General features: G+C 48.5%; 3 protein-coding genes across 8 annotated transcripts in view; 1 reads left to right on the forward strand and 2 right to left on the reverse strand.

Annotated features, from left to right (window-relative positions):
- STK36 (serine/threonine kinase 36) overlaps nucleotides 1–7,794 on the reverse strand; it is a 30,751-nt gene extending 22,957 nt beyond the window's left edge. For 2 of the 5 annotated variants that reach the window (XM_050752357.1, XM_050752354.1), the window contains exons 1-8: nucleotides 7,404–7,794; nucleotides 6,909–7,081; nucleotides 6,052–6,192; nucleotides 5,861–5,938; nucleotides 4,351–4,481; nucleotides 3,551–3,800; nucleotides 573–666; nucleotides 104–273 (exon numbers count right to left, since the gene is read on the reverse strand). In XM_050752357.1, coding sequence (XP_050608314.1) covers nucleotides 104–273; nucleotides 573–666; nucleotides 3,551–3,800; nucleotides 4,351–4,481; nucleotides 5,861–5,938; nucleotides 6,052–6,192; nucleotides 6,909–6,992 — 948 coding nt within the window. In that variant the 5' untranslated portion in view covers nucleotides 6,993–7,081; nucleotides 7,404–7,794. Of the gene's footprint in view, nucleotides 1–103; nucleotides 274–572; nucleotides 667–3,550; nucleotides 3,801–3,902; nucleotides 4,326–4,350; nucleotides 4,482–5,860; nucleotides 5,939–6,051; nucleotides 6,193–6,908; nucleotides 7,082–7,403 lie in introns of those variants that run through there. The other 3 variants (XM_050752353.1, XM_050752356.1, XM_050752358.1) reach the window with 3 other exon arrangements.
- Nucleotides 1–15,572, forward strand: part of RNF25 (ring finger protein 25) — a 316,906-nt gene extending 301,334 nt beyond the window's left edge. Inside the window, exons 2-11 of the mRNA XM_050752419.1 lie at nucleotides 7,839–7,893; nucleotides 10,827–10,901; nucleotides 11,165–11,267; nucleotides 11,360–11,427; nucleotides 11,524–11,593; nucleotides 13,186–13,257; nucleotides 13,355–13,498; nucleotides 14,221–14,313; nucleotides 14,595–14,729; nucleotides 14,933–15,572. Of these exons, the coding sequence (XP_050608376.1) occupies nucleotides 7,853–7,893; nucleotides 10,827–10,901; nucleotides 11,165–11,267; nucleotides 11,360–11,427; nucleotides 11,524–11,593; nucleotides 13,186–13,257; nucleotides 13,355–13,498; nucleotides 14,221–14,313; nucleotides 14,595–14,729; nucleotides 14,933–15,511 (1,380 nt within the window). The 5' untranslated portion in view covers nucleotides 7,839–7,852 and the 3' untranslated portion in view covers nucleotides 15,512–15,572. The remainder of the gene's footprint in view (nucleotides 1–7,838; nucleotides 7,894–10,826; nucleotides 10,902–11,164; nucleotides 11,268–11,359; nucleotides 11,428–11,523; nucleotides 11,594–13,185; nucleotides 13,258–13,354; nucleotides 13,499–14,220; nucleotides 14,314–14,594; nucleotides 14,730–14,932) is intronic.
- Nucleotides 15,573–16,314: 742 nt separating this feature from the next.
- Nucleotides 16,315–20,108, reverse strand: LOC126933002 (mitochondrial chaperone BCS1). 2 transcript variants are annotated; one of them, XM_050752433.1, is made up of 8 exons: nucleotides 20,026–20,108; nucleotides 18,469–18,837; nucleotides 18,231–18,370; nucleotides 17,826–18,020; nucleotides 17,519–17,582; nucleotides 17,093–17,262; nucleotides 16,772–16,889; nucleotides 16,315–16,624 (listed from the first exon to the last, which is right to left on the reverse strand). In XM_050752433.1, the coding sequence occupies exons 2-8, from the start codon at nucleotides 18,786–18,788 to the stop codon at nucleotides 16,372–16,374; spliced, it is 1,260 nt and encodes a 419-aa protein (XP_050608390.1). In that variant the 5' UTR covers nucleotides 18,789–18,837; nucleotides 20,026–20,108; the 3' UTR covers nucleotides 16,315–16,371. The 2 variants fall into 2 exon arrangements, with proteins under 2 accessions (XP_050608390.1, XP_050608391.1); XM_050752434.1 differs by lacking the exon at nucleotides 18,469–18,837 and having other exon boundaries at nucleotides 18,256–18,370; nucleotides 20,026–20,040.
- Between the last annotated feature and the right edge of the window lie 4 nt (nucleotides 20,109–20,112).

The raw sequence follows: 20,112 nt of genomic DNA on the forward strand, positions 1-20,112 counted from the left end.
ATGCTATTCATGGCCCTTCTCCAACCCTAGAAAGTCACCCTCCTCCTCTAACTCCCCAGTCACTAGCCTGGTCATTTCACATATTTTCGTCTGCCCTACACACCTTCTGCATGGCCTCCTCAGCCATGCGTTTATAGGCCTGAGTCAAGATGCGAGACTGATTACCCTTGGGGGCCAATCGATGGGCCTGTTCGTCCTTTAGGACCTGAAGTTCTGGGGGTAGGCGGCTGGTGAATGGAGTCCCCAAATCTGGACCTGCTGGCTCAGTTATTACTGCAGGGAGGGAAGAGGAGGAAGACATGATCATGGGGGCCGTAGTCCCTATGTCCACTTGGCCAGGGACAACTTCAGTGTCTCCAGGCTTCTGTGGAAGAAGATCATTTTGAAAAAGTGACAGAGAGAGAGTGGGGTTGCAAGGCAAGTGGCAAAGGTTAGGCAAAGGGCTAGGAAGAAAGTTCAACCTGGTGGAGGACAGAGGATACGTTAGATCTAGATGGTCAGGGAAGGGAAAGGGAAGTAGTCTGGAGGAAGTACTGGGAAGTACAAGAGCCCTGGGAACCCTGACAACTCACTGGTGACACGACCAGCAATAAAGGGGTGATGTAAGAGGTCTGGCCAGGACAGTCGCTGCCGGGGGTCTTTGGTGAGCAGTCCCTGCAGGAAGTTCTACAGAGAGAAAAAATAGTCCATCAGTCATTCTTTCCCTTCCCTTAAGTCTCTCTCTAACTTATCAGCAGAACTGGCAAACCAAGAATCCCATATCCATTCTCACAGCAGATGGGCTGCTCTTGATCATGCCCTCTGAAAACTTTGTTCAGGTCCCATTTTCCTGGCCGAAATCATGGACAGACCACTGTTTCACCTCCTAGGGACAGGACCCTAAATCCTGCTCACAGACATTTTGTAACCCCAGAAGTAAAAACAAATTTTAATGCACCAACTTTGTAAAGAAGGGAGAAAAAACACTGGGAGAAAGAGATGTCACCTTCATAATGATCTTCAGACAGCAAACATTCAAAGAACTCCCAAACTATTCACGCTGCCCTCCCTTTGACGATGGTTTGTTTGTGGCTGGGTAGGAACAGATGCATTTTTGGTAAAAAGCACACTCACATGCACAAGTAATTGTGTGAAGGTGTGTTTGGGAGTACTCAAAAACAGAAATCTTTTTGCAAGTCTTCAGAGGTGGAGAGATAGGGAGACAGTCTCTGAAAAGGATATACCATAACAGAAATCTTTGGGGAAATCCTCAACTTGGCCTCAAATAGGAACAGAGGTACTAGTAGATTATGATCACTGTTCTAAAACAAAGTGATCTGTATAACTATGGATCTTGCTGGAGATACCTGTGTATCTGCCCATAGGGAGAATAAATATCCTATGCACACCTCCTCCACTTAAGGTTCCTTCATTTAGATTATTCTTGACAATTATTTGGGCCCCCTCAACTCAACAGGGGAGGAATTTGTTGTTCCTTTTCATCTCAGATAAAGCAAAGCCGTAATGAGGTTTCACTCTGGCAGAAGACTGCATTTAAATTCCATTGAAGATCTATAATCTTGCCCCACATAAAATAAAAGAAGGTTGGGTGCAGTAGCTCATGCCTGTAATCCTAACTCTTTACAAATTGAGATAGGAAGATTGCTTGAGGCCAGACGTTTGAGACAAGCCTGGGCAACATGGTGAGACCCTGTCTCTAAAAAATTTTTTTTTAATTTAATTAATTAAAAAAGAAATAGAGGCCAGGCACAATGGCTCACGCCTGTAATCCCAGCACTTTAGGAGGCCAAGGTGGGCGGATCATGAGGTCGGGAGATTGAGACCATCCTGGCTAACAGGGTGAAATCCCGTCTCTACTAAAAATTACAAAAAATTAGCCGGGTGTGGTGGCGGGCACCTGTAGTCCCAGCTACTAGGGAGGCTGAGGCAGGAGAATGGCATGAACCCAGGAGGTAGAGCTTGCAGTGAGCTGAGATTGCACCACTGCACTCCAGTCTGGGCAATATAGCAAGACTCCATCTCAAAAAAAAAGAAATAGAAAAGAAGTCCAACTCCTCTCCAACTCTCTTCCCTCCTCCGGCCTACTGACTTAGTCATAATGAGTAGGTACCACCTCTATCATCTGCTCCTAATCACTGAACCAACTCCACCAGCTCTCACCATTCTGATAGCTTTAGACTGAAAGCTATGTAGACAACACCTAGAATGTGAACATTGCATCTGACAGGAAATAAGTGGAATAGATGGCATGCAAGAGGACCAGTATCTATCTCTGGTATCTTCCAATTACCTTTTCATTGTAATAAAGCATAGCCTGGCTCGAACTGGAGTTACCATTCTCAGGTTTGGCAAACTTTAGAACACCCTCCCAGAATAAGACCCTGCAGTAGAAAAGCAAGGCTGCCTGGCCCAGCTCCGGCATTGATATGGTTTGGATTTGTGTCCCCATCCAAATCTCATGTTGAATTGTAATCCCCAATGTTGGAGGAGGGGCCTGGTAGGAGGTGACTGGATCGTGGGGGAGGACTTCCCCCTTGCTGTTCTCATGATAGTGAGTGAATTTTCACGAGATCTGGCTGTTTAAAAGTATGTAGCACTGGCTGGGCATGGTGGCTCAAGCCTATGATCCCAGCACTTTAGGAGGCCGAAGCAGGCGGATCACTTGATGTTGGGAGTTCGATACCAGCTTGACCAACATAGAGAAACCCCGTCTCTACTAAAAATACAAAATTAGCTGGGCATGGTGGTGCATGCTTGTAATCCCAGCTACTTGGGAGGCGGAGGCAGGAGAATCACTAGAAACCAGGAAGCGGAGGTTGTGGTAAGCTGAGATCGCACCATTGCACTCCAGACTGGACAAGAGCAAAACTCTGTCTCAGGCTGGGAGCGGTGGCTCATGCCTGTAATCCCAGCACTTTGGGAGGCCAAGGCAGGCGAGTCACGAGGTCAGGAGATCGAGACCATCCTGACTAACACGGTGAAACCCTGTCTCTCCTAAAAAATACAAAAAAATTAGCTGGTTGTGGTGGCGGGCACCTGTAATCCCAGCTACTTGGGAGGCTGAGGCAGGAGAACGGCACGAACCTGGGAGGTGGAGAATGCAGTGAGCCGAGATCACGCCACTGCACTCCAGCCTGGGCGACAGAGCAAGACTCCGTCTCAAAAAAAAAAAAAAAAAACAAACTCTGTCTCAGAAAAAAAAAAAACAGTGTGTAGCACCTTTCCCTTCTCTCTCTTCCTCCTGATCTGCCACATAAGACATGCCTGTTTCCCCTTTGCTTTCCATCACGATAGTAAGTTTCCTGAGGCTTCCGCAGCCATCCTTCCTGTACAGGTTATGGAGCTGTGAGCCAACTAAACCTCTTTTCTTTATAAATTACCCAGTTTCAGGTAGTTCTGTATAGCAATGCGAGAACAGACTAACATAGCCATTAATTCAGTAACTGCAAAGTCCCGACTCAGCTCTGGAAAAGGATTTTGGAAAAAGGAACAGAGGTAGAGGGAGACAGATTTCTAATGTAAAAGCCATCTCCCTTTCAATATTCATTACCTTAAAGCAGGGACTGATGGTTGAGGGCCAGCGCACAGGGTCCTTGAGAATGAGGCTGACCAGCTGAAAGATGCTTGTTGCATAGAAGGGAGGAGTGCCTACTGCCAGTTCATACAGTATGCAGCCAACAGACCAGAGGTCAGCTGTGTGGTCGTATGGTCGTTCCTCCACCAGCTCTGGAGACATATAGAGTGGTGTGCCTTTGATAGACGTCAGCACCATTGTGTTGGTGCTCATAGCCCGGGCAAATCTGCAGAAGATAACGGGATGGATATGGAAAGAGAAAAGATATTCTAAACCTGGTCACTACTACCTAACATAGAGATATTCCAAACCGGAGCAGCGGGAGCACCTTTGATTAGGTTCCAGAAGACCCAGCAGAAGTCCCAATCTCCAGCTCTGGTTCTAAAATGAGGCACAAATAAGTCAAGAGTATGGTCTAAGATTCCCTGTGGGGCCGGACACAGTGGAGTAATCCTAGCACTTTGGGAGGCCGAGGTGGGCAGATCACCTGAAGTCAGGAGTTCGAGATCAGCCTCACCAACATGGAGAAACCCCGTCTCTACTAAAAACACAAAATTAGCCAGGCATGGTGGCACACGCCTGTAATCCCAGCTACTCTGGAGGTTGAGGCAGTCGAATTGCTTGAACCCAGGAGGCAGAGGTTGCGGTGAGCGGAGATCATGCCGTTGCACTCCAGCCTGGGTAGCAAGAGTGAAACGCCTTCAAAAACAAATTAAAAAAAAAAAAAAAAGATACCCTGTGGAACTGGAAGCATAGATGGATGCTAGAATCTTTACCCAAAGTCACAGAGCTTGATGCCACCACCCTTGGCAAGGAGGATGTTCTGAGGTTTCATATCTCGGTGTAGGATGCGGTGGGAATGCAGATAGTACAGGGCTGATACCAACTGAGCAGCAATGGCCTGAACCTAGAGGTTAAAGAGGTGAGAGAAAGAAAAAAAAGGTTAGAAGCAGCAGCTGGCTGACAAATCCAAAAACTTCTCCTAATATTACTGCTAATCTTTTCTTCCTTCCCTTTCTCGCAGAGCTTCACACTATTCCTTTCTTAGTTATTGTTCCCCTTGTTTAATCCTTCTTTCATTTGCTCATTCATTCATTCAAGAAAAATTTATTGAATCTCATTTACTATCTGCTTGACCATGGGCAAACTAAGGTGACAATCTATATACTGACACTATCTACCCTGGTGGATTATTGTAAGGATTGAGTTAAAGCATGCAAAATAATACTCAGAATGGTGCCTGGCACATAGTAAATATTCAATACACATTACCTGTTATTAAATAAAACAAAATGCCTTTTTTCAAGAAAAGTAGTCAGACAAACAATCAAGACAGATAAAACAAATATGGTGATTAGGCATGGTGGCTCACGCCTGTAATCCCAGCACTTTGGGAGGCTGAGGCGGGCAGATCACCTGAGGCCAGGAGTTCGAGACCAGCCTGGCCAGCATGGTAAAACCCCATCTCTACTAAAAGTACAAAATTAGCTGGGCATGGTGGCACATGCTATAATCCCGGCTACTGGGGAGGCTAAGGCATGATAATTGCTTGAACCTAGGAGGCGGAGGTTGTTGTGAGCCAAGATCGTGCCACTGCACTCCAGCCTGGGCAACAAAGCAAGACTCCATCTCAAAAAATAAAATTCAATTAAAAATAAAATAATAAAAAAAGATTACTTACAAATAGTGGTGAGTGCTTAGAAGGAAAGGGAATGCTGCAATAATGAATCCCAAGGGGGGCCTACTTGCTTGAGTACAGAGAAACCCCTAGAATAAATGTGGCTGGAGGATATGTGTAACAAAATCCCACTGCTAACCACTATGTCCTGGTGCCAAATCCTGACTCACCACAACCTTTATTCTTACTGCCCTCTTTCTGGTACCATTTCACTGGTCCTTCTTCCCTAAAGGTATCTAATAACAACAATGTTAATAGCAACTATTCAAACACATTACATGACTTATCACTCTTCACCATAGACTTATCAGGCAAACATGATTATTATCTTCATTTTACAAATGAGGAAACTAAGCACAAAGAAATTAAAGTAACTTGTCCAAGCAGACCCAGCTAGGAAGGTGCAGAGCCAAGCTTCCTACTCAGATATTTTGGCTCTAATGTTTATATAATTTACTCCCACACCACACTGCCTCTATATACCTAGACTCTTATATTCTTCTCAGAAGTCTGAGAAGAAATGGAGACTCTCAGTGTCCTTAGCTTGCTCTACCAGTTCCTAACCTGGAGAGAGGTTGGTGGTGGGAAGTTGAAGGCAGGAAGCATACCTGGTCTTCGGGAAGTTTTCCATCATCTTCTAGAATCTGAAAGAGCTCTCCCTCAGCATAGTCTGTCACCACCACCACCTACAGAGAGAAGGCAGTGGCACTGATGGCTCCAGATTCATATATTCTGAGGTTGGGAAATTCCTGGAACCCTTGTGCTTGGGGAGACAGGGCCCAAAACTGTCAAAGCACACCTCTTTGTCAGTTTCAAAGCTGTCAAGCATATGCACAATGTTGGGATGCCGCAGACCCCGCATTATTTCAATCTCTCGTTGCAAATTCCTCAGCTCCTTCTCTGAGCGCCCCAATTTTGGGATGAACTTCAGGGCCACGACCTGTCAGTGGTAAGGTGAAAAGTTAATGCCTAATCACACTACTGAAAAGAGCCAGAATTTCAGACTTAATCTCAGAGCTCCAGAAGTCAGACTTTAGAGTGTTTGAGTAACTCTTATTATTTCTGTCAGTCTCCCGCTTCCATTTTCTCCATGGTACCCTGGCCTTATCCAGGCTTTCCCCACTCCTCATCCCAGGAGGAAACAGCATGGGCAAAACATCTCACCTTCTAGGAGAAGTGTTCTGATTTGACCAAAGCAGTCAAGATGAGATTTAGGGGAAAGGAAAGGAAAAAAAATTAAGAGGAAATAATAGAGTTCAAGTGGTTTACCTCTTACTACATGGTGTGCTAGAGACTAATAATAATAATATTTGTTGTTTACTAAGAGCCAGGCACTGTACTAACTGATTTAATGTGATAATATGCTTAATCTCAAATGCCATCAATCAGTTGCTGTTCTTATCCCCATTCTAGAGATGAGGAAATTGAGACATAGAGAAGTTAAGTAATTTGTCCATAATTCTAGGGTTAGAAAGCGGTGGAGATGGAACTTATACCCAAATAATACAACTTCAGAGCTTATACTCCATAAGAAGTATGAGAGAGTCAATGCCTTAGGAATATAAACTGGTATACATACATCCCTTCTAGACCCATTTTCCACTGGAGTTGGGGGTACCAAATCCCACCCAAAAGGTATCCCTCTTTGTACAATACCTGAGCACTGTATTTTCTTCGACCCTTGTACACCCTCCCAAAAGAGCCTTCTCCAATCATCTCCAACACGTGGTACTTTTCCATGACAGAGGTTTCAGAATCTCTTAGAAGGAAAAAGGTAGAGACGGTGAAGAGCTATAGATCCAGGGACAATTCCACAACATCTGGGAGGCCTAGTTGGGGCATGGGAAAGGAAAAATGTTAGCCACCTTGCCTTTTCTCTTTTTCACAAAGACCAAGCCTCAAAAAACATGGGAGGGTAGAATGATGCAAAGATGATGCGATCTTGGAACAAACACAGCATCTCTTTGTAGTTCCTCTCCACTTTCAGCCTCCTGTCCCCAACCCGGCCCCATGCCCACCTGACACCTGGTCCCCCTTCTCCCTCACCCAGCTTGGCCCACTCGACCCTGCTCTCTTAACCTAGCATCGCCCACCCAACCCTGCTCCTTCGAGTCTCCCCCAAGTTCCTGCCACTCCCAGATTCCTCAGCACCTGCTCTCAGACCCCCTGGCCCATGCGCTTCGCAAGCCAGGGTCCCTCTCTCATCCCCAGCCTAGGAGATCCAAGCTCCTCAGGCCCAGGGACGGATTCCCTGGCCTTTAGCCCCATATCTTCTGGCTGCCTGCATACGTTGCCTGACTTACAATTCTTCTCCACCCGCCCCTCTCGCCAGTCTCTTTTGGCTCCCTTTCTAACAATTTCACTCGCTAGAACTGGTGAGAAGTTCAGAGGACAAAGGCGCTCAGAGGTGTGGGAGGGACGGCGGACCACACATGGGCACTTCCTGGGACGCATCCGAACTGCCTCTGGGCCATCAGGCCCGGCTAAGGACCCGGAGTCTGCGGTTGCCTAGAAACGACGCTAGCTGCCCACCCCTCTTAGTTTTCCGCCTCCGACTTCCCTAAGGGCATTTCCGGTTCCGGCTGCGGGCCGGTGAAGACATGGCGGCGTCTGCGTCTGCAGCTGCAGGGGAGGAGGACTGGTAACTTCGGGGGCATGGGCTTTGGCTGACTGTCTGGATCTAGTCCAGAGGCCTAGCAGCTGTCGCAGACGGTCCGTACGGCGGGCGTGTGGGGTGGAGCGAAGGATGAGGGATGGCAGAGATGCTGACATCTCCTCTAGGAGATCTTCTAGACTGGAGAACGGGAGGGTGGAGGGGCGCTGATCTGAGTGAGAAGAGACCGGGTCTGCGCCCGCCAGACCAGTTCAGGCCTCGCCTTATCTGGTTCGATCCCCTTTCCTCCAGCTTCACGCTATCCCTTTCTATGCTCCTCAAATGAATTTTCTCAGGGGCTTTGGGGGATGCCTGCCCGTCAGACCTCCCCATCTCCCTTTCGCCTCTCAGAACTAGTGCCCTCCAGTTCGGTACCCCTTTCTCCTTGGATCAGCGTTTTTCCGCCGACGCTTTCCTCAACCTTCTCTCTCCCACACAGCACTAGTGAGGACTATTGTCTGAATAAAGCTTTACACCTCACATAAAGTCCCTCTAGTCCTTCTCTCAAGCATTCTTAACTAAAGACTAGAACATGGAAGGACTCTGGGATTTGGAAGTAGGATCAATGTGGGTTAACTCCGCATTTTATTAGCTGTGTGATGCTGACCAGGCCATCTAGCTTCTGTGAGTCAGTGTCCTCAGCTGTAAAAACAAAGTGGGTGTGGTGTTTACCTCAGAATAGTTGAGAGGATCACGATGGATTTGTAATATACTTAAGTCTGTTTTTTTGTTTTGTTTTGTTTTGTTTTGTTTTTTGAGACAGAGTCTCACTGTCGCCCACGCTGGAGTGCGGTGGTGCGATTATGGCTCACTGCAGCCTCAACCTCCCCAGGCTCAGGTGATCCTCCTGCCTCAGCCTTCCAAGTAGCTGAGGCTACAGGTCTGTGCCACCATGCCCAGCTAATTTTGTATTTTTTGTAGAGACAGAGTTTTGCCATGTTGGCCAGGCTGGTCTTGAACCCCTGGGTTCAAGTGATCCTCCCACCTCAGCCTCCCAAGGTGCTGGAATTACAGGCGTGAGCCACCACACCCGGCCTCCTTTTCATTAATAACTGAGGTGCAGGCACCTGGGAAGATTAGATGAGCCCCAAAGAAGTAAAGTGATTTGCCAAAAGGTGGAAAATTGCGACTAGAAATCCACATCTATCTGACTCCACACCTTAGATTCTTTATACTAGGACATTCTTCAGTCCCCTCTCCCCCATTTTGTTGTCACCACCTTACCAGCATCCCATCCAGGACCCACATAACTAGGGTAGGCAAAGTATTGAAGGGCCACTTGACTGAGGCTACACCTCAGTGTTACATTGGTTCAGGGAGCCCTGCTAGTACTGGCCTTTATTAAGACTATCTAGACTACTGGTTTTCAAAGTGTTCAGGGAAACTTTTTCTTTTCTTTTTTTAAGAGACGGAGTCTTACTTTGTCACCCAGGCTGGAGTACAGTGGCAAGATCATGGCTCATTACAGACTCAACCTCCTGGGCTCCAGCGATTCTTCTGCCTCAGCCTCCCAAGTAGCTGGGACCACTGTGTCCAGCTAATTTTTTATTTTCTGTAGAGATAGTCTCGCTTTGTTGCCCAGGCTGGTCTCGAACTCCTGGCCTCAAGTGATCCTCCCACCTCAGCCTCCCAAAGTGCTGGGATAACTTATAGTTGACCTGTTCAAGGGAACTTTTAAGATTCAGGGGAGACACCTTGAGCCATGGAGAGAACAACAGTGAGTGCAGCAGCCTGTAGTGCTGTGAGACTCCCATCCCATGTCAGCCAAAACTACACTATTTTCTGTGAGGTGTAAAGCTTTGTATTTTATATTTTGAAGTTTCTGCCTAAGACTTAACAACAACTGACATAAGTCATGCTGGAGCAGCCTTACTCTTAGAATGAAGAGAGAGCAGTATGAGAAAGGAAAGTATGCATTTTTCCATGTATCACCTGGTAGAGCTGTAGACACAAACTGATCACTCAGCTTCAATTTCAATACAACTACTGTTTCTATGCTTAAGCATGTGTGTCCTCTGATTTACATCGGAACATGGATGCTAACCTCAACAGGCTGATCTAGATCAACCAGACAGCCAGGGTCATAAATACATCCAGAGTACTCTACTACCTCCCTCCTTCCCTCTTCCTTCTAAGGGAGAAGGTTATATACAGACAGGAAGAAAAAGAGGATGTAGACTAGCTACTATAGCCCAGATACTATTAGGTACTTTATATAAACAAATCACCTTTTATCCTCATAGTAACCCTAGAGAGTAGGTGTTATCATCTATATGTGATAGACAGGATAACTTAAGCTTACAGAGAGGTCACTTCCCAGATCGCATAGCTTGTAAGTGATTGGTACCTGTTACTAACTCCAAGGCTGCTGGCTTTTCCATTACAACACAGCCTTTACACCACCCTAGACCTGTTGTGTTGAGGTTGCTATCTCCTTTAAGAAGGCTTAGGGTGACTGGTGTTAAAAGTGTATGTAGACAGTAGCCAAGGCACTGGGATCCACACTGGACATTGATGTAGGGAAAGGCTGGAGTAATATTGGTAACGTTAATGCTAGTAAATGGGTGCCATACCTCTAGACCAGAAAGTCAGCCACTAAGGGGAATGAAACTTAAACAGGGAGTCAGGAAACCCGACTCTGGGCCCAGTTCTACCTATGTTAAGCCTTGGTTAGTCATTTTATTTTTCTGGAATCCACTTCTTCATCTCTTGGCAGAAATAATGCTTAAAATTCTGATTTTCGTGCCTCCTATTTGGCCAGTTGAAAACTTAAGGTAACATTTTCCTTGTTTTTAAGGAGTTTAGCAGGAAAATGCATTCTGGTAGATTGCCATTTTTCTACAAAGCCCGCGTTTATTGGCCTTAGCAGGCTTCCACAGGGAGAGTTGTAATGGAAAGTCAGTCTACTCCTGTCTCTCTAGGGTCCTTCCCTCTGAAGTTGAAGTGTTGGAGTCCATCTATCTGGATGAACTACAGGTGATTAAAGGAAATGGCAGGTATGTATTCAACCAGCGGTGGGCAGGAGTCCCCCTAGTAATGAGGAGAGGTTCTATGCCGAATCTGGGTCTTAAGACAGTGTAAGCCTTGATTCAGAGATAATATTTCTCTTGTGTAGACAAAAGCTATTCCTTTAATCCTACCCCAAAAGAAAGAGTCCAATGTGTACTTTCTTTGCCCACTTTACTGTCTCAACCCCATCCTCCCCAGCCCCCAAGTCCTTACACAGTCACATCTGCGTTTCTACTTGATCCACCTGCAGAACTTCACCGTGGGAGATCTACATCACTTTGCATCCTGCCACTGCAGAGGACCAGGATTCACAGTATGTCTGCTTCACTCTGGTGCTTCAGGTCCCAGCAGAGGTGAAGCCCCTACTCTGTGGCAGCAAAGGGAGGAAGGGGAGAGTCCCTGGGGTGGATCAGTTCAGCAGTAACTTGTTATTTGCCCCCACTAGTATCCCCATGAGGTGCCACAGATCTCTATCCGAAATCCCCGAGGACTTTCAGATGAACAGATCCACACGTAAGTTGAACCTGTCAAACAGGGAAAGCTCAGCTACAGCTTTGCCCAGTGACGGAAATGGGCAGGCCTAATATGTGGTTTGCCCTCTTCCTCCAGGATCTTACAAGCGCTGGGCCATGTGGCCAAGGCCGGGCTGGGCGCAGCCATGCTCTATGAACTCATTGAGGTAAGAGGTGCGCTAGTCTGGGATATGTTCTTTCCTTCGAGCTAGAGCAGTTTCTAGCTGTAAAAGGGAAACCATGGGCCTAGAATCTTAAATAGATCTGGAATCATTAAGTAAGACCTAAATTAATCCAGAGAAATGAGACTCTTCTATTTGAGAAACTTCCCGAAAGACACTGCTTAGTGAAACAACCCACATGAAGCAACACCTGGAGCTCCAATATACACGGAAAACTTCTGCTGTTTGAGATTAAAAATATAAAGTACAGTCTTATTTTCCTCTAGTTTGTTTATTTTTTATTTTTATTTTATTTATTTATTTATTTTTTGAGACAGTCTTAGTCTGTCATCCAGGCTGGAGTGCAGTGGTATGATCTCAGCTCACTGCAACCTGTGCCTCCCAGGTTCAAGTGATTCTCCTGCCTCAGCCTCCCAAATAGCTAGGATTACAGGCATGTACCACCACACCCAGCTAATTTTGTATTTTTAGTAGAGATGGGGTTTCTCCTTGTTGGCCAGGCTAGTCTTGAACTCCTGACTTCAGATAATCCACCTGCCTTGGCCACCCAAAGTGCTGGGATTATAGGCATGAGCCACCATGCCCAGCCTCTCCTAGTTTAAATTTTTAAGAAAAATGTTCAGAATAGAATGAAGGTGGGTGGCCGAGAGTCAAAGAGAGTGGGTTTGATAGGCCACTGTAGCAGTCCTAGGTCAGGCCTCCACAATGCAGCCTTGGACTTTGTGGAATTCCAGAGTACACTATTAGCTGTTCAAATAACAATTCAAATGCATAGTTCACAGCCCAACTCAATGCCTTGTGAATTTTCTGTCCATTCGGGTTGTCCATGCTTTGACATGCTTTCTGAAAGCTGACTTAGCACAAACTCATTGCCCCATGGGGGAATGATATTGAAGGGGACTAATCAAGAAAGACCTCCCAGAAGATGAGTTTTATTTATTTATTTATTTTTTTTTTTTTTTTTTTTTTGAGGCGGAGTCTTCACTCTGTCGCCCAGGCTGGAGTGCAGTGGCACCATCTCGGCTCACTGCAAGCTCCGCCTCCCGGGTTCGCGCCATTCTCCTGCCTCAGCCTCCCGAGTAGCTGGGACTACAGGCACCCGCCACCGCGCCCGGCTAATTTTTTGTATTTTAGTAGAGACGGGGTTTCACCGTGTTAGCCAGAATGGTCTCGATCTACTGACCTCGTGATCCGCCCGCCTCGGCCTCCCAAAGTGCAGGGATTACAGGCGTGAGCCACCGCGCCCGGCCGAAGATGAGTTTTAATTGAACATTTTTTTCTCTCAAGGTGTATTATTTTCATCTCCAAGATATATTAAAAGTGACTTAATGAAAGGAAAAACAATTAGGTTGAATTTTGAAACCAGGAAGATCAAATTTTGGGGGAGGGGCAGAGACGTGGAGAAGGATTGATTCCCAGCAGAGGGAGCATCACCAAGACAGAAATGCATAAACACAAGGTAACAAACTGGCCTGGTAGGAGCCAAGTCCAGCCAGTCACTCCTAGGAGTAGTAGACAGGCCTTGCTCACCATTCTTCCCCCTAACCCCCTGTTTAATCAGTGTCTTCTCTCCTCAGAAAGGGAAGGAAATTCTCACAGATAACAACATCCCTCATGGCCAGTGTGTCATCTGCCTCTATGGTTTCCAGGTGGGTTTCTCTCTTGGGACCTGGCATTCTGCTTGGGACCAAGATGAGGGCTGTGAGAGAGCTCTGACTTAGTGCCCTACATCTGCCTTCCCTCTAGGAGAAGGAGGCCTTTACCAAAACACCCTGTTACCACTACTTCCACTGCCACTGCCTTGCTCGGTACATCCAGCACATGGAGCAAGAGCTGAAGGCACAAGGACAGGAGCAGGAACAGGAACGGCAGCATGCTGCAACCAAACAGGTAGACCTTACCAGACCTGCACACTCATCTGACACCCTTAGGCACAGCCTTTCACAACCTTTCCATCCCTCCACTCCAGTGGCTCTTCACCTTTTTAGGGTCATAGATAACCTTGAGATTAATGAACTCTTACCTCTGTCCAGAAAAAAGGGCATCCTTTTATTTTTTATTTATTTATTTATTTTTTTTGAGATGGGGTGTCACTCTGCCACCCAGGCTGGAGTGCAGTAGTGCAATCTCGGCTCACTGCATCCTCCGCCTCCTGGGTTCAAGCACTCGGCTCACTGCAACCTCTGCCTCCTGGGTTCAAGCAATCCTCCTGCCTCAGCCTCCTGAGTAGCTGGGATTATAGGCATGAGCCACCATGCCCAGCTAATTTTTGTATTTTCAGTAGAGATGGGGTTTCACCATGTTGGCCAGGCTGGTCTCAAACTCATGACCTCAAGTGATCTGCCCGCCGTGGCCTCCCAAAGTGCTGGGGTTACAGGCACGAGCCACCGTGCCTGGCCAGGGCATCCTTCTATACACTTACATATTGCATGCAGTTTCAGGGGGTTCCCAGATCTCTAGTTAGACAACCCGTGCTCTGTCCCAACTCACTGCTGAACCAGTGTCCCTGTGCCCTTTAGTCCCAGCCCTCTGCAGATTAGGTTGGCTGATGGGTCAGCACCAGGGGACATCCTGGGCTGTGACACAGGCATATGATTTTTCCTCTTTTTTAGAAGGAAGTCGGTGTGCAGTGTCCAGTGTGCAGAGAGCCCCTCGTTTATGATCTTGCCTCGCTGAAAGCAGCCCCTGAACCCCAACAGCCCATGGTAAGGGGTCTTTCTTCCAGTCTGAGCCAGGAGTAATGGCATTTTCTAAAGAGTAAGGAATGGCATCTTGTCTGTGTCACATGGAATCTCTGAAATTGGGCTTGAACTGCCTAGGACCTCTCTGCAAAGCCACATCCCCCACTGGTGGGAGCCTAAGACTCTGGGAGCCCAGACCTGAGGGGCAAAACCAGTGCAGATCTCCTGAGGCAGCCTCGGAGGAGTAGGGATTTGAGTCTGCCTTCTGCTGTTCATTATTTCCTCTCTGCCATTCTTCCTTCCAGGAGCTGTACCAGCCCAGTGCAGAGAGCTTGCGCCAGCAAGAAGAACGCAAGCGGCTCTACCAGAGGCAGCAGGAAAGGGGGGGAATCATTGACCTTGAGGCTGAGCGAAACCGTTACTTCATCAGCCTTCAGCAGGTGAGGGAAGGGTTTCCCAGTTGTCCCGTAATGCCACCAGCCTTCCTACAAACCCCAATCGGCCATGGCCCCAGAGTGAGCTTTGTTCTAACCACAGAGATGATAGGCTGATCATGGTCAGCCCAGATAGTAGGAGAGGGGCCTGTAGTTCCCTGCCTCGAGGAGCTGCATCTCCCTCACTGCATCTTGTCACTTCTTTCTAGCCTCCTACCCCTGCAGAACCTGAGTCAGCTGTAGATGTCTCCAAAGGATCCCAACCACCCAGCACCCTTGCAGCAGAACTGCCCACCTCATCAGCTGTCCAGTCCACCTTGCCAACTCCTCTGCCTGTGGCAACCCAGTACATGTGTGAGAAGATTCCAGGGGCTGGGTCAAATCAGCAAAGGTTGGGCGAAACCCAGAAAGCTATGCTAGATCCCCCCAAGCTCAGTCGAGGTCCCTGGCGACAGCCCGAACGGAGGCACCCGAAGGGAGGGGAGTGCCACGCCCCTAAAGGTACCCGTGACACCCAGGAACTGCCACCTCCTGAGGGGCCCCTCAAGGAGCCCATGGACCTAAAGCCAGAACCCCATAGCCAAGGAGTTGAAGGTCCTCCACAAGAGAAGGGGCCTGGCAGCTGGCAGGGCCCCCCACCCCGCAGGACTCGGGACTGTGTTCGCTGGGAGCGCTCTAAAGGCCGGACACCGGGTTCTTCCTACCCCCGCCTGCCTCGGGGCCAGGGAGCATACCGGCCTGGTACTCGGAGGGAGCCCCTGGGCCTGGAATCTGAGGATGGTTCCTAGCAGGACTTGTGGGGGACAGGGAATTGGGGATGGGAGGGGGGTAATAAAGGTATTTGGCCTTGTTTGGCTTTCTTTGCTCAGCAGCACCTAGCCTGTGAGGAATGGCTCTTTTTCTCAATTCCTAGTAAGACTGGGGTGTGGCAGAGCAGTCCCCAACTTCACTCTGAAGTCTATTCTCCAAAGAGCTGGGTAGAGGGTCTGACATCTCAGCAGCTAGTATAGTGGGTTTCAGGGAAAACTAGTGGGATGTCAGCATGTAAACAGAGTCCTTAGGACCCACCATTAACAACCCATTGTGTACACATCCACACCTGTCCATTATTTATATACATAGAATGCCTTTAGGTAGAGGAATTTAGTTTCCCGTTTTGTGTCTCATCTCTTTATCTTAGGCTGTGCCCCATCATTTGTGTGTCTGGTTGCCTGGCTGATCCCTATAAGCACCTGTGTGTTGGGGTCCGCGTGTTTGCTAAACAAAGGAATGAACACACAAGACAACACAAGACAAGACAAACATGGCGGCCGCCTCGAATGGCGCGCTCTGCTTTATTTTATACAGTCGTTTGTGGAATGTTGCCAAGTCACAAGACACATTGTTGTTTTTCTGACCTTTCCCTGAATTTCTGGATTTTCAAGATGTTTACACATAAACAAGCCCCCACCACCCTGCTTCGTTTGCAAGAGCAGGACTTATCCGGAACACCCTGCTTCGTTTGCAAGAGCATGTAGTCCTCTACACCTGTGATTGCAGCCCCTGTCTTACTCAAGTACCAATTCAGTGATAAAGGGAGATGAGAGCAGAGTAGTGTGGCAGATGTTTATTGAACTAAAGGAGGAGAGCTGAGCTGAGCCCAACCTGATCACCTCCTCAGAGACTCAGCATTGTGAATTGCCCCCACAGGGTCATTTTTATACAGCATGAAGTAGCCCTGCACCTGGGCAGGACTGATCTGGGTTGTAGCTTGAAGGACACGTTCTGCAAAGTCCTCAGCTAAGGAAGGTGCCTGCCCTGGATAGAACCTCTGGAACATCTGGGACAGCTGCCAGTGTGAGCAGTAGCCCACATACTCCTTCAGGTCCACTCGCCCGGGGCGTATCAGGGCGGGGTCCAGCCTGAGAGAAGATAGGGAAAGCAGAGTCACAGGCAGTGGTCACACTAGTACCCAACAGAGATGGCTCCTCGACCTCCTGTTCCTCCCAAGGCACTAGGGGAGTGGGTGGGCTCTTGCCTCAGTCTCAGGATGCTTGGCTCCTTCCTACCTGTCAACGTGGTTGGTGGTCATGAACACAATGCGGGCCTCAGTGGAAGCCACACCATCCAAGGCATTGAGCAGTCCACTGAAGGTGAGGCGACCTAGGCCTTGGTACTTGACTGGGTCTGGAGGAAGGCAAAGATAAGGAAGCATGAGTAGTCATAGCCCAGCATAAAATCAGCATGCCCCACTATGTTCCCCTACTTATCCATGCGTCTCATGGGCTCTTGTCACTAACCCAGGCATCCTCCACCAGCCCTCTGGATTTCTGTTTTCTTCCCCTGTTCCACAGTTACTCACTCCCCTTCCTCCAGAACCCCTCACTTACTCTCCACAGCCAAGTCTCGACTGAGAAAAGCAGCATCCACATCCTCCAGGAGCACCAGGCTCTGCTGCGGGGCCACGCTCAGCAGGTGGTTGAGCCGGTCATCAGAGAGGCTAGAGTCCGTGAGGCTCAGCAGGCAGATGCTGTGCTCCAGTTCCCCAGCCAGGGCTGTGCTATGGAGGATGGGATGGCAGGAAGTAGCAGGCAACCTGGAAATGCTTCCTCAGGCCCAGCTACTCTCCTCACAGTCTGGGGACATGTGTCTCAGAGGCCTGATTTCTACCTCACACCCTAATGTTCCACACATTTCATGTTTATCCTGTTCCCTGGTCCCAAGTTCCCAGATTCATTTCCCTTTCCAACCCCATCAGCCCAGCGTTTCCAAAAAGGCTTCATTTTGCCAAGTTAAGAGAAATTTTGAATACTCACATAAAACTGCTCTTTCCGCAACCAGGGGGCCCATAAAGCAGGTAGCCACGTCTGTAGGGAATGCCTAGGGATAGAGCCAGGATGATCATGTCTTTTGCCCCAGATATCCATGTTCATTCCCAGCCCTGGCCCCTGGAAGCCTGATAATCTTGGTACAGAAGTAAATCATTCTCATACACAACTTTTCATTCCTCTTAATCTCTGGGAATTGGACTAGAGCTTTATATCACCTCATCTGGCCAGAGACCAACCTGTCCCCTCTAAAAATGTCAAAAACAGCACAGCCGAGACCCCAGCTGCTTCTCACCTCTGTCAGTGTACCACTTGGGGTTATCGATGAATTCCTGGACATCTCTGACAATTCGGTCAGCCAGACCCTGTTGCAGAACCACAGAATTCAGTGGTCGCCGGCGGCGTGGATAGCCAAAGGGACGCCATTCAGAGCCCACAGCTGTGTACATCACGGTCTTCCCTTCCTCCTGCTGCAAGGCTAGCTCTCGAGCTGGGAAGGAGAAGAGATAAAGCCAGTAATTCTCTTCACCATGGCTGATTCTTCAGTTAGGTGGAGCTGAGCCAAACAGCTTCCTTCTGGCCCCCTGTTCCCATGGGCTCACCACAGCCTGCTTATTCCACCTCTCCAAACTGCTCATCTGATGTCAAATGTCCCCATCCCTGCAATGTCCCGAGAAAGCCTGCCTGTGCCATCCCACACCTTCCTCCAGGATGTTGAAGAAAACCTTTCGGTCAGTGCCCAGGGCCGTGAAGGTGACAGATTCCCAAGGAGTTCCCGTCTGCAAGTCTATCATCTGCATCTCTCGACTTCGTTCTACCCGGATCCATTTCCCCCGATACCTGAATAAGAACGATCAAAACAGAGTGAGTGAATGGGTCAAACCCAGCTTCCATCGTTCTTTTCTACTCGCACAGCCCTCCCTAGCTCCCAACTTTACCAGATAAAGTGGTTTCCAGGGCTGGGGACAAATTCAAACTTAGTGGAAATACGGCCGCTCTCATGCTGAAGGTACGAAGTCTCGACACTGAGGTGCTGAGTACGGGTACTGTGGCGGGTGAGCCAGCTAAGCAACCAGGCATAGCTCCTGTCTCGAGCAGGGACTTCCAGTGTGATCATGTAATGGCGCCGGAATGCCACCAGGCCCAGTTGGGCACCCTTCCGGGCCAAGGCCAGGGCTGTGCCCACACCCACCAGCCCAAATCCAGCCCCAAAGTAGGGATTGTCCTTCAGGGCCAGAATAAAGTCTGAAAGTGGCATCTTGAAAGGGAAACACCAAACCTTACAGGCCCTGGGGTGTTACAAAAACCTACGGGTGGGGAACAGTGGAGAAGGGACAAAGCACAAGATTACTTTAGAAACTGGACCTCCCCAGCCCTGCCCACAGGTCAGCACTACTGTGTGGGTCAATAGCCTCCTTTTGTGGGGTAAGGGTAGTGTTGGAATGCAAGGGTGGAGACTCCAGGCCCCTCATCCCATTTTGCCCTTCATTAGTCTACTCATACCTGTTTCCTACCAGAGGACCATGTCTGGAAATGCCTTAAACCAAAAAGAGCTATATAAACTGGCTTCACATCAGGATAATGGATGGACAAGATTTTTGTCGTCCCTGGGACCAGCTTTGATAAAAACGGGCCCACTGGCTGCAGTCAGCAAAGGAGAAGCATCCATTGACTTGTCAGTAACCCTATGCCTTGTTATGAGTAATGTCCTTCAAATATCCTCACCCTTACATCCCCAATATCTAATGTCCTGTTTATACCTTTATTACCTCCCACCTAAACTGTCTTTAAAATCATAGTTCTTGAAATGGCATTTTAAAAGGTCTTCACCTCTGGCTTCACGGAACAGCTACAAAAGGGTCCAGATCTTTCATCATAGGGATAAGCTCCAATTCCATCTCTCTCTCTGCTCCAGCACCTTCAATGGCTGGCTCCCAACAGACCCCTGAACTGGGTACAAACTCAGCCTGGTACTCAAGGCCCTCTACAATACGGCGCCCACCTACCTTTCATGGATTAGCTCCCAACACTACCTGTTCAGTAAATATGCAAATACGCAACAAATATGTTCAACAAGTAAGCAACCTCCCAACTCCTTGTTCATGCAGTTCTCTTGGCTCGGAATGCCCGTTCTTTTCTCCCTCATTCTCCCCAACTGAAAATCTGCCCATCTGCTACTTTCTCCACGGATCGTCACATTGTAGACAATAAGATCCTGAGGGATAAGCGCGAAGTTGTTTCTAGTACACCTCTCCTCCAACCCCGAACCCCGGCCACTTTGCCCTGCCCCTGGCATGCAGGGAGATGAGCTGACAGCAGAGATCTCGGCTGAGCCTCAGAACTGGTATCCAGAATTCCAAAACACCTATGCATGGAAGGCCACAGACAAAGCTCTCCCGCCTCCGGCCCCTCTGCGACACCCAGGAACCTCGCCCACACCCCCCTCGCGCCTCCAGCCACATGCTTTGGGGTAATCCGTCGCTCAGCCTTCTCACCGATACGACTCTCTGGCCCTCTGTCTCGATGGTTTCACCGCGCCTGCACTTTGGGGAAGCTGCGCTCGGCCCCGCCCCGGGTCCTTT

The sequence above is a fragment of the Macaca thibetana genome, chromosome 12 (genome assembly GCF_024542745.1).
Source record: "Macaca thibetana thibetana isolate TM-01 chromosome 12, ASM2454274v1, whole genome shotgun sequence".
Lineage (NCBI taxonomy): Eukaryota > Metazoa > Chordata > Mammalia > Primates > Cercopithecidae > Macaca > Macaca thibetana.